This window comes from Vigna radiata, unplaced genomic scaffold, assembly GCF_000741045.1.
Source record: "Vigna radiata var. radiata cultivar VC1973A unplaced genomic scaffold, Vradiata_ver6 scaffold_471, whole genome shotgun sequence".
Classification (NCBI taxonomy): domain Eukaryota; kingdom Viridiplantae; phylum Streptophyta; class Magnoliopsida; order Fabales; family Fabaceae; genus Vigna; species Vigna radiata.
Genome location: NW_014543790.1, coordinates 58,805 through 72,261, shown reverse-complemented (window position 1 = coordinate 72,261; position 13,457 = coordinate 58,805). Strand labels below are relative to the sequence as shown.

The 13,457-nt window shown below is 36.9% G+C and overlaps 1 protein-coding gene across 3 annotated transcripts in view; it reads right to left on the bottom strand.

Annotated features, from left to right (window-relative positions):
- The window catches only part of LOC106754775 (U-box domain-containing protein 13-like), a 19,364-nt gene extending 6,624 nt beyond the window's left edge, over nt 1–12,740 (bottom strand). The window contains exons 1-4 of one of the 3 annotated variants that reach the window (XM_022778054.1): nt 12,195–12,740; nt 11,384–11,500; nt 10,257–10,709; nt 9,699–9,942 (exon numbers count right to left, since the gene is read on the bottom strand). In XM_022778054.1, coding sequence (XP_022633775.1) covers nt 9,862–9,942; nt 10,257–10,709; nt 11,384–11,500; nt 12,195–12,458 — 915 coding nt within the window. In that variant the 5' untranslated portion in view covers nt 12,459–12,740 and the 3' untranslated portion in view covers nt 9,699–9,861. Of the gene's footprint in view, nt 1–9,698; nt 9,943–10,256; nt 10,710–11,383; nt 11,501–12,194 lie in introns of those variants that run through there. The other 2 variants (XM_014636840.2, XM_022778053.1) reach the window with 2 other exon arrangements.
- Nucleotides 12,741–13,457: the final 717 nt, after the last annotated feature.

The following is a 13,457-nucleotide window of genomic DNA, read 5'->3' as shown; positions in this document are numbered from 1 at the left end:
CCTGACGTCGTTCCAGCCTCCTCCTCGCGCTCGAATCATCGCATCCTCCACATCTCTCGCGATCCTAATCGGCCCCTCCAATTCCTTAGGAGCTTGGATGCGTATTTGGCCCTTAATTTCTTCCTTCAATCCCGCCAAGAAAAATCTTAATGTCAAGCCTTGCGTCTGTCCCAGCAATATCTCGAAACTCTTGGTGAATTCCTCCACCGACCCTTCTTGACGTAAGGTCGCTAGCTGCTTGTACACCGTGCCCCGAAAACCTCTTCCAAAACGATTGATCAAAGATGCCTTTAATCCCGTCCAAGACCAGTTCTTGGTTTTATCTTTCCAAATCTTGAAGCAATAGCACGCACTACCCTCCATGCTGATATATGCGAGCTCAACTTTATATTCTTCTGCCACTTTTTGAATGTCGAAGAAGCGCTCTGCCCGATTGATCCAACTGTGTGGCTCTTGCCCATCAAACCCAGGTAAGTCTACCTTCTTCCTCCAATTCTGCTGTACTCCCCCATTGTCGCGACGCTCTTGGTTGTCATTCACTGAGCTACTTCCCCTCTCCGATCCTCCTTCCTGATTATTCTGGCCTCCGCCCATCATCCTCATCATTTGTTGCAGGTCGCGTCTTATGGCCGCCGTTTCTTCTTTAATTCCCTCTACCGTTATCTCCAAGTTATCTAATCTCTCCTTCGACGACTGTCCGTCCATCGCTGATTTCCTGCTCCTTTTGGATCCGGCAGGTCGGACCAAATGATAGGTTCTTTAATCAAAAACCTATGGAAAACTCACTCCACACCCTCAAAACAATCACACAGACAACTGTAATACCTCTTTTATTTACTTTCAATCAAAGAAAAGAATACAGAGAGCTTAACCTCTCCTTCACAGGACAAGTCCTGACCAACAATTCTACCAAACCCTAAAAGTGTTTCACCCAAACTACCCACAACTATTTATATAGGTTTAATAACTTCTCCCCGCTCCCCCTAACTGCCAAGGCAGTTAGACCAACTAACGAAAATCTCTTCCTTCTCCCATAGACTAATAACGGTCTAACAGAATATTACTCTTTTGTCTCTTTTCAATTCTGGATCTCTAACACTGGTCCAACCCAGCTCAGCCACTGACAATAATAGAAAAGATTCGATGTCCTGATGGAGGATGGGAAATAAGTTTAAAGCTTGACTTGCATTACTTTCTGAATCTTCCAATATTATTATATAACATTTACCAATTCTGATGTTTAAATTCAGTAATTGCTAGATAACTGCATAACACTTCAGATAACACAATCTCTTTTATTTATTCTTCCCATCAAAATTTTCAATACAATTTTTACCTGGAAACAGTTTTGAAATTCACGTTATTGTGGGGGGGGGTCACTATGTAAGAAATCAGAGATCAGCTTTCACTATTTACAAAATTATGTGAACGTTCTAAATGCGGACTCACTTTTTTCTAACACAGAAAAACAAATTATAACTGTTTTCTTATAAAGGACAAAATATTAAAATAAGTTAAATAAATCTCATGCTGAAATAAATTTTCAATGCATCTTTTCAAGTACCTCAAATGCATCCTTTTTGAGAATGATGTCCCCCAACCAGAATTGTTGTTTCAATTAACTTTGTTAGGTCTCATGCTCACTTGTAACAGTGCTCTGAGAAAACTAAATCAAACATTCTATGGAATCTACCCAAATTTCAGTTGATTTTAAAATGAACAACTTTCACAGCTTTTAATACATTGCTTCAGACAGGGTAACATTATATTACCCCTTACTTTCAAAGGGAAAGGAGAATAAGAACTTTTTTCCCAAGTGCTGTCAGCAGTGACTTACAAGTTCCTTAGTATAATATCAAACAGAAAATCTTTTGGTATCCAAGTTATATTGATCCACTATATAAGAAACCAATTTTTCAATGATACATGCGGTTATTTTCATCTAATTGTATCATATTATTTTATTTAAGAAAAAAAATTAGATTAGAAAGTTCTAATAACTAAAATTTATTATATAAGCTATGATCACATACAAGCCTGATTCAAACAGAGCAGCAAGTAGAAGCTGAAAACTGCTGACAAGCCTGATTCCTGTCTCTCTCTTTTTCATCTATAAATGCTGATATATTGAGTATTGATTTCAACATTTAAAATTTTGTAAATTTACGGTATATTTCACAATTATCTTGCCATGTTTACAGTTTAAGTTTTAGATCTGGGAGTATTTCAGTATATATACATATTTTAATGTTATTTTTATATTGAGAAAACTCTTCAGTTTATGAGTCAAGGTTACAAGTCAAGTTTACAAAGTTTACAGTTGAGAATAGTTGAGAATAAAAAGAGAATATAAAATTGGAGGACTTACCAGGTCCCTTTTGTTATCTTCTATTTATAATGTTAGAAACTAATACAATGGAAGATGAAAGATCAAAAGATTACCCTAGATTCCTAAGTACAACTCATAGAACGCACTAGACTTCTAGGTACAAGACTAGGTACTAATCATGATTATAGCAAATAAATGGTATTCCCAATGTACTACTTATTACTTATTTCAACACTCTCTCTCAAACTAGAGCATACAAATTATATGTCCGAGACTCGGACCATATAAACTCAATCTAAGGTCCCTTAATGACTTTATTAACACATCTGCAAGCCGATCATTTGATCCAACAAATTCAATACAAATTTCTTTTAACAACAATTTTTCCTGAATAAAATGACAATCAATTTCTATGTGTTTAGTTCTTTCGTAGAATACTGAATTGGATGCAATGTGGAGAGGAGCTTGGTTATTACAATGCATTTTCATGGTCTAGATCTCAAAAAATTTAAGTTCTTGAAGGAATTGTTTTACCCATACAGGTTCACAAGTAAGAGATGTCATTGCCCTATATTCAACTTCAACATATGATTGGCCGACAACATTTTGCCTTTTTGCTTTTCCATGAGATGATATTTCCTCCAAGAAACACACAATACACAGTGGTAGAGTGTCTATCCATTGGAGAACCAGCCCAATCAGCATCACGATATCCAAAAACTTGGGTTCTCCCTTTATCTTGATAAAGTAGTCCCTATCCTGGAGCCTTTTTAAGATACCTCGGAATATGAATGACATCATTTCAACGATCAACACAAGGATTTTGCATGAATTGACTTACCACATGTTAGGTTACTTTATATGAGTAACCTAAATCTATGCTCTCTTCTCACTCAAACACTCGAACAATAGAATTGAAAGTATGTATGTATGTATGTATTATTGATTCTGTAAAGTATAGAAAATTATAAGTGTAATCATCCCCAAGGAAGCATATCTTCCTCCACTGGCAAACATGCCCAGTCTATACTCAAAAGAAATAACCTATTTGAATAGAGTTACAGGAAGACTATTTATAGTATCTCATACTCACGCACTTTCCTAACAGGAAAAACATTCAACTTCTAACTTGCTATTGTTCGATATTACTATACTCATACCGTTCGGCTTGAACTTCCTTCTCTTTAGCTATCGTGCATTTCTCCTCTTCATCTACCGTTCGGTATTACCCTACTCGTACCATTCTGCTTGAACTCCCTTCTCCTCTTCAGCTACCGTGCCCTCCTCCTCTTAAGCTACTGTTCGGTTACTTTACTCATATTATTCGGCTTGAACTCCCTTCTCCTCTTTAGCTATCATGCGGCCTCTACTTCCCTCCTTCCTTCCTTCTTTCTACCGTTCGGTATTAGGTTAATTCCCTCTTTTATTCCTAACATTACCTATCCCTCAAAATCAACCTTGTCCTCAAGGTTGAACTCAGGGAACTATCCCTAATTCAAGTCTGGAGGCTTGGGTGGTGGCAAATCCTCTTCATTCTTCATGGATTCTATTAACTTCCAACATTCTGGTCACCTCTTTTCCAAAATCCTGCTCCATCTTCATGCTCAGCTGGCACCAATCTACTTTCATTTCTCCCAGGGATGCCAACCAGGTAACTCCTAATATCACACACACACACCTCCTAAATCAAAGAGATAAAGTTTATCTTTGATTTCTAATCCCTTCACCTCAACAATATATCCATTTCCATTGATCACTATGTCAATTTTGTGAATAGACTCACCTAGTCCACTCATCATCGCACCCCCAACAGTATCTATATGCTCTTGGCAGGTTAGTTCACCAACAAAAAAAAAACAGTTGTTAACTGGTCTCCCTAATATATCATGTCTTCTCCTGAAGTTCCAACCGCAACATAATAATAAACCCTATAGCTAAAAGGATCTTTACCCCCAATCAGTCACCATATAGGATACAGGATCTAGAACTGAATCCTGTCCAAAAAAATTTCGGAGAACCTTTAATGCATGTTTGACCTGATCAGAAGAGATCCAGCTTTGACCATCTATGGCGGCCTTACCAACCCCTAATGCAATAAGGACAGAAGCCCCAACTATTTTCCGGACCTTCCAAAATCTAAAGCAGTGACCTCTACTGTTTCTCTCCTCAGCTGTTGCTCCAAGGTAGTCCATAGTATCATCCCAAGGTACACTAGGACATTCCAAAACCACTTTATTCAGAGCTTCATAATTAAGATGCTAAACAGAATAACATTTCCACTATGGCAAAGGTGGGTAGAACTGTATAGTTTCAGCCTTCCAACAACCAGTAGAATAGTAACAAGAACAATATCACCAGAGAACTCATTGCCACTTGAGGTAGAAACTTTGACTTTATAACTTTGATCAGGCTCCTTGATGCCATATGACACATTTGTTACAATGTGGTTCAAGGGAATTGTAATTCCTTCTCCCTGATACTCAATAACGGAACTGTAACCCCCTTTAATCATACAATGACCTCCTCCAAAACCTCCATACACAGCATCTTCAGAAAAACCATTAATTGAAGCAATACAACCATCCATAATCCTCCTCTCCTCAGGGCTCAAAATATCCTCATCAAGCTTTTTTTCCACAGAACTGTCCCTTTTGGAATCAATGTTCTATTTGTAGAAACTTTTCGTTCTCTCACTATATCATAAAGAGGGCAATCACTGTTCAACACTGTCAACTCAAGGCCCAACTGAGCACAATTCGACGAGGTCGGATCTGGTCTTCGCTCCGTGGCCACATCAGCCTCAACTACAGTCATAATGCTAGTTCCAAGATCGACAGCGGCATCAAGTGAGGAGTGATTTGTTTTTCCCGATGCTTGCGGCACCAGGATTTCAAGCTCCTGGACGTCCTCGTCGACGCTCCCCTTTTGTCGCAGCGCTGCCAGCTCCTCAACAACAGTGTCCCGATTTAGCCCGCCAAGTCGGATGCCTGGTTTTCTTACGCTAGAAGTGGAACCAATAGCTCGCCAAACCTCCCTCCATGGATCTATAGACGAGCTTTATCTTCTCCTTCTCCGCCACACCCTGGAGATCGAAGAATTTCTCTGCCTATGCGATCTAGCCCATGGGGTCCACACCTTCAAATGTAGGTAGTTCAACGCGCTTCCAACAACTGCGTCGAACTTCTCTTCTGTTTTCTTCTGATTTCTCCTCCGAGTTTTCCGGCAGTCGTCGCCCAGCCTTGACAGAATCACTTCTTCCTTCGGAGCTCCGATCTCGGTTCCTGGCGCGTCGTACAAAAGTTCGTCGGAACTCGAGACTCATCGATCACACCTCCACCTTCAATTCCTCCATTGTTGACTCCATCGCCCCATTCATCCCTCCATTCTTCCTTCTAGTGCGTTAATTTTCCCTCCATTCTTCTTCACTACCATTCCTCCGCGCTAGCTCTTCTTCCCTCCGAAACAAATCCGGCAGGTCGGACCAATTGTTAGGTTACTTTATACGAGTAACCTAAATCTATGCTCTCTTCTCACTCAAACACTCGAACAATAGAATTGAAAGTATGTATGTATGTATTATTGATTCTGTAAAGTATAGAAAATTACAAGTGTAATCTTCCCCAAGGAAGCATATCTTCCTCCATTGGCAAACATGCCCAGTCTATACTCAAAAGAAATAACCTAATTGAATAGAGTTACAGGAAGACTATTTATAGTATCTCATACCCACGCCCTTTCCTAACAGGAAAAACATTCAACTTCTAACTCGCTACCGTTCGGTATTACTATACTCATACCGTTCGACTTGAACTTCCTTCTCTTCAGCTACCGTGTGGCATCTACTTCCCTCCTTCCTTCCTGCTACCGTTCAGTCTATACTTCCCTCCTCCCTTCTATCTATCGTTCGGCCTCTACTTCCCTCCTTCCTTCCTTTTACCATTTTGTATTAGGTTAATTCCCACTTTTATTCCTAACACCACACCAACTGCGAAGAACAAATTTGGTCTAGTTATAATAAGATAAATAAGTTTTCCAACCAATCTTCTATACCTTTCTAGATCAGAGAAAACTTCTCCTTCATCTGCCATTTATTTCTAATTTGTGGTTTAACATTACTTACCATGAATCTATAGGGAATACACCTTGTGAGGCAGTTTATGGGAGGCCTCCTCCAAGAATTATTCCAGTTGTAAGAGGAGAGGTGAAAGTAGAGGCGGTTCAATGAGAACTAATTGACAGAGATGAAGCCATTCGTCAGTTGAAAAGACATTTGGTGCGTTCCCAGAATCGTATGAAGACACAAGCGAACAAACAACGATAGGAGAGAAGTTTTGAGACAGGGGACATGGTGTTTCTTAAACTGAAACCTCACAGGCAACACTGTTATTTCTCACATCAACCCTAAGCTTAACGCAAAGTACTACAGACCTTTTGAAGTCATTGAAAGGATGGGAGAAGTAGCTTATGAGTTGCAGTTACCACCTGTCAAAACAATGATTGGTGTTGTGTATTTTAGGAAGTTTTATATTTGTTGTTGTATTTCTGTAACAATCATATGCTGCCATTATTAGGTTTTTTATGTAGGATTAATCCCGTTATTACAAGCTCCTTAGAATTAGTTGTCCAATATTTCCTAAAATAGGCTGCAAACTCATGTATATATATAGAGGTTTAGTAACCTCATAAATAATAAGAAAGAATATTATTTCTTCTAAATTTGAGACCACCAAATTCAAAAATACACCTTGTGTTTCATGTTTCTTTGCTCAAGAAGGCCATTGGGGAGTATAAAACAGCAGAAGGACTGCCAACAGGGCTGGAAGAGGACCAATCAAATATGTTGATACCCCAGAATGTGTTGGCTACTCAAAGCATACTCAAGGAGGGAGAAAGGGTTAACCAATGGTGAGTGCATTGGCTGGAAAAAACAGTAGAGGAAGCAACATGGGAGGATGAGATGTCAATGAAGGCCCAATTTCCAACCCTTAGTCTGGAGGACAAGACTATCTTTCAAGAGGGCGGTATTGATACAACCCAAATATCTATTAGGCCAGAAAAATACGTTGGGCCAAGAAATGAAGGAGCAAAGGAAATGGGGACATGTTTATGTTAGGAGAAAAAGTAAGGGGGTTGAGGTGGACACAAATTAGTAGCAGATTAGTTAGGGAGAGAGAAATTGGAGGATCTTAGAAGATCTCCCTTTTTATGAGATTTTTCGTTTTTGCATTTAGTGTCAGAGGAGTGTGTGTGTGTGTGGACATTCTGTTTTTGGACAAAAAACCAATGGGGAGAGTACCTTTTGGGTCTCTTGAGGAGCTTAGCTCTGGGTAGTAGGTTTATTCCTTCTATATTTGCTTTGATTTCAATGAAACAAGATCAGTGATCCTTTCTCTGTTCCCTTTTCTTCTTATTTCATTACTTATTACTGTGGTTTCCTATTACCATACCTATCTCTTTAAGGATGTCAAGAGCATATTTTCTTTGAGACTACAACTCCTACCTATGATTGGGCTATTTGTATGCCCAGAAAATATTTGACTTCTAAGATCCTTAGTCTGAAAATGATGGCATAAGTGTTTCTTTAACTGACAAATTTAAACAACATCATCTCTTGGGATCACTATATCATCAACATACACTATTAAGTACACACTTTTTAGGAGTAGGTGTGACAATAGAAAACGGAGTGATTTGCCTCGCTACGTTTTAGTCCAAAGGATTGAACGAGGCTGAACTTTCCAAACCATGCACGAGGAGATTGTTTGAGACCATAGAGAGATGATGCAACTTACAAACCAAACTAGACTCCCCCTGAGCAACAAACCCAAGAGGTTGCTCCATTTAGACCTCCTCTTCTAGATCATGTAGAAAGGCATTTTTATTATCTAATTAAGGAAAGGGCCAATTACGGATAGCTTCCATGCAAGGAAATGTCTGACAATATTTTGGCCACCAAAGAGAAAGTATCATTGTAGTCAAGCCCATATATCTGAATATATTGAATGATCTTTTAGCTGAGTGCTAAGTCTCGTTGTTGCAACAACTCTTGTAGGGAGGTTTGATCAATGTAACCCAATTGGTACTTGACAATGGTTGTGAGATCTCCACTATAAACAACTTAGAAGGGGAGTCGTCAATGCTAGATTGGAAGGAACTATTGCACTAAAATTTTGCTCATGTATGTAGCTTACTCCATTCCATCAAGTTATCCATTATGAAACACCTCAAATACATCTCTAAAAACTTATTGAGGGCCTCAGTTTTTCACCTGTTAGGAATCCGGGTAAGAATCCTAACTCCATCACTCTCTAACACACACCAACAATCACAAGACAAGAATTGAGTAAAGAATGTATTGTATTCGCAGCAAAAGAATCAAGAATACAATCGGAAACCAGGAGCTTAACCTCCTTCACTAGATTCAAAACCGGTCAACAAACATGCAAGTAGTAACTAACTAACTGAAACTACAAAAGAGGTCCCTTACATTTAGAGTTATTATACCAACTTGAACTATGTAAAGAAATATACAATATTTTATCAATGATAATATTACGTATCCGAGTATGGAACGTAACTAGAACAATATCTCACACACTCAAAACAAGCAAAAGAATAATAAAAGAATGGAATAGAACGAATTGATATCTTTTATTGATNGTAATATCTGGGTAAACACAAGTAAACAATAACTGGGAGCATAACCTCCTTCAGTCATCCAATAATTGGGAGCATAACCTCCTTCAGTCATCCAATAATTGAGAGCATAAACAGATAGTCATACAAATTACATTCTCATCACCTCTATTTGTAACAATCTAACTCTAAAACAACAAAAGAAAAATATGTTTAAGTGAATAGCAAGATTCTGAAGATGTTTTTCTATCAATTATTATGGACATATTGAAGATATTTTTATCCTAATAATCCTCTGTTTACAAAAGACTTGGCATTTGTTTACAGCAATCTTCTACTTGTTTCAAGGAATACTCCACACTATCATGAAGAGGAAACAAAAATGTAGACGTTGCTAGAAAAGATTTTAATTCACTTGATGATTGTGAAATTCTTGAAATTGTTAATTTGTTTGTAGATGAACCTGAGCTAGAGTGTCTTTCACAATGATGATGATGATCAACAAGGGGTCGAATGTCTTAAATGAATTAAAATCTCTTTTCACATTTTGGATTATGGATAGATTAGATACAGATCCATTTTGTTCCAGGCAACAATTTGTTCAAACTATAGTATATGACTAGCTTTTTTAAGATGATTTTGAATTTATAAATCTTGATTGTCAAATTACATAATTCATATATATATATATATATATATATATATATATATATATATATATATATATCCATGTCATCGGATCCTACATTTTAGATAATACAGATGTCAGTGAATGTGGCCGTGTTGTGCCCAGTGTCCGTGTCCCATAGGTCTCTACAAGTTTACATAACTATCAAGTTTGGCAACCTTGTATACGATAACATTCGACCTAGATATAGACCAAATATTTCGAGAGATTATTTATCATGAGATCCATCCCTCTTAGCAACTTCTTTCAATATTTGTCTTGGTCTTTCTCTCCGCCTTCTCATATAGCACTAAAACCATGCAATATTTCTGGTTACTAATTGCTGTTTAAGGTTCGTATAAAGTAAACACATAAAGGTCAATTATTGAATGACGTTACAGAAAAGAACAACCAAAAAAGTACTCGTAGGTTACCATGTAGGAAAACTCAAACTAGCAACCATAAACTGTATAATAAATGAAATTAATTGAAGTTTACTTTGAAGAAGCAACATTGGTTTCTATTGTTACATGCCAATAAACTAAACATATCAGCCAGTCATAATAGCTTCTGAACTTCTATAATACATAAGGACAATTAAAAAAGGTGATATTAAGCACAAACCTGCCCTGTGCAAATGATAACAGGATCTTTCATTAGCTCTAGAGATATTGGACAGCGAAACTCATCAGGTATAACCANTGATTGCNTACANGATTTCACATATGACTCATCAGTATGTCGAGATATATCCTCACTNGGTGACACAATAATGTTTCCTGATTCCACCATTAAGAAATCTTGGATTTTTTTCAGCACAACCAACGACATATCCTGTATCCTTTTCTGAGAATGATCCCACCTCTCTCCGCCCATCTTTTCTAGAACAAGTGACTCTTGCTTGACATCATCCACATTGATAAATTGTAGCTTTTCACAGATTGAACGTAGTTCAGCAGTTTCAGTGTTCACATCATAGCTCTGGTTGTAAACAGACAAAAGTTGTTCATAAAGCTGAAGACTCGGTGGATCAAACTGCTCTTTAGCTCTTCTAAACTGAGTGATCACAAGTGCAACCTGAAGATGACAACAGTAGCAGAGAAATAAGAACTTAGAATTAAGACAACAAAAAGTGGTAGCAACAGACAAACAAGAAATTGATCAACTCACTGCAAATGAAGACAAAGAAACCAAGGAAAATACCATTTTTCGGAGGATATTTGACAGATCTATAACAAAACTTATTTGAGCTTATCTCATAATATAAAGACTTTAACAAATATTTAGTTTAATAAAGTGGCATATGACTTTTCTGTCAGCTCTTTTTAGCTTTTTCCGATTTTTTTTAGCGAAGCTTATATAAACAGGCTACTAGTTTCACATATTTTGGTGCTTCAATACGGAGAGATAGCAAAAATCTGCAGTAATGAAATTGTTAAATCGAAAAAAGAAAACACTTAAACAAGTCTGAACAATTAATCACTTAATTCTTTAAAGCTCTCCCGTAGCTGACAAAAGTAAGCAAAAAAATAAGTTCAATCTGACACGCACTAAACTATTTACCCAAATGTGATCTTACGTTCTTAGTAATTAGCAAAGTAATGCTTCATGGCATAACCAAAAAGAAAAAAACAAAATTATTTCTCATGATATTGAACGCGCTCGATCACCTTTACAAAATTACTAACATGCAATATTCTCCTTGAGTTAGAAGTATTCCCGAGAAAGAAAGCTTTACAAACATTATTCACCTGTTCCTTGATTTCTTCAGAAACATCAAGCTCATCAAAGGAGATCTTGCTCATAGCTTGTTCAAAACGAACAGCAACATCTGTGAACCTGTGCTTAACTTGCTCTCTGTCCAGTATCTGCAATTCCAAGCAACATCCACAGAACCAAACACCAAATGAAATTCAAATATACAACAAATGACATTACAAAAAGCCAACCATAAAGAAGTACATGCAACACACCCTATAATATTCTTTTGAAGGCACAATATTAATTAAACTTCAGTTTAACTACTCTTTGGCAACGCTAATTGTCTTTTGAACACACATTGCTCTCCCTTTCAAATTCCTATATCTAAAAACATTTCCTTCCAGCGATACACAAATAATTTTTTTATTCTTTATCATCTTTAGTACATGCACATATAATTTTAATATTTTTTAGTTTGTTCAATGAAGAATAAATACTTAATTTAATATGTGTCTTCAGAATACATTAATATATATTGAGTTTTTTATTTTAAAATAAATCAACTTTTTTAATATTTCAAAATCAGTGTATTTTGTATAAACAGTATATCAAAGTCATTATTTTGTAGAGACGGTGAGAAACAAGTAATTAAACCTAAAGTTTTCTTTTAAAAAATTAAAAAATTACGAGTAAAACAGTGAATCTCATTAAAGAAACGAGATATGGTGTAATCGGTGTTTGTAACTTTTAATGAATTTTAAAATAATTTAAAAAAAAAAAAAAAAGTGTTTAGCTATCATTTTTCAAACGAGCAATGCAATTTAGTTACACAAAGCTCGTCGAGTGAATTGAAGAACGTACCATGAAAACCTGGCTTGCAGTGGTGGCGAATTGGAGCAAATCCCTGGCCTTGAAGAGCGCTTCCTGAAGTGCGTGGAAGGAAACGGCACCAGTCAACTCGACGTTGTCATGCAATTCGAGGAAGAGAGGAGCGAGGAAGCGTATGCGGCGAGCGAGGTCGCAGCATTGAGTCCTGATGATGGGCTTGAAGGANGAGAGGTACGANATTTGGGTGGAAACNCGGGTGAGGTTGCGGAGCACCCAGGAAGGGTCGGTTTCCGCCATAGATAGAAGAAGCGAAGCGAGAATGCCAAGGCGCGTGTGTGGGTCCCACAATCACGTGGTGGAGGTGAAGGAAAACATAAGATTTAAGAATGGTGACTGGTTGTGAAACAGTGGTTAACTCATGGCGCCACAGAAGAAGATATTTGCACGAACGACGCATGGCATTGTTCCATGAAAACCTTTGTTGAAAATGCTAAACTTGTATTATTTTTCAATGAACTAATTATATACTTTAGTTATTTTACTATTTTTTCTCTCTCTGTATTGTGAGATTTTAATTCGCAAATAAACGATCATATTAAGAAAGGTTGAAATTGTATCAAGCTTTTTAATATAGCTTTTGGTTATTATAAATTTATTTCAGAAACATTTTTGTTGAGAAAAAAACTAGAAATTTTCTTTTTGTAAACATAAATAAATATTTAATAACTTATTTTCATAATAATACTTATGGAATGAAAAGAAAAATACCAATCTGTCACGAAATAATTCACACACAACGCATGAATTGCTACACACAAAGTGGATAGGGCCTAAGAAGAAAACCTCGAGGCTATTTCTTCCTGCACCACCACAATTAGCAGTTGCACTCTCGTATTAGTAAAAAAAATAATTAAACTCTACTGTATTAACTACCACTACCGTCATCAAGCTGTTCCAAATAAAGAATAAAAGAGGAAGAAGAAGAGAAAAAGAATGTTAGAAAGGAAGAAGAGAGAAAACGCAAAAGGGAAAACTCATTCTGAAAAGCACTTTCAGAATCACATGTAATATGGGATTGTTCAAAGGATACGTGTTAAGGAAAGGTTGTTCTGAAAATCTTATTCCAGAATTTTTTGTTTCATATTCCATGTGTTCCAAAAACCTCATTCTGAAAATCTCACTTTTAAAATTTCAAAATATTTGTTCCAAAAATTTTAAAATACTTTAGAACATATAACACAGAAGCGACTTTACAAAGAAGTAAAATTATCATTTTAAAAATTTAAGAGATGCGCG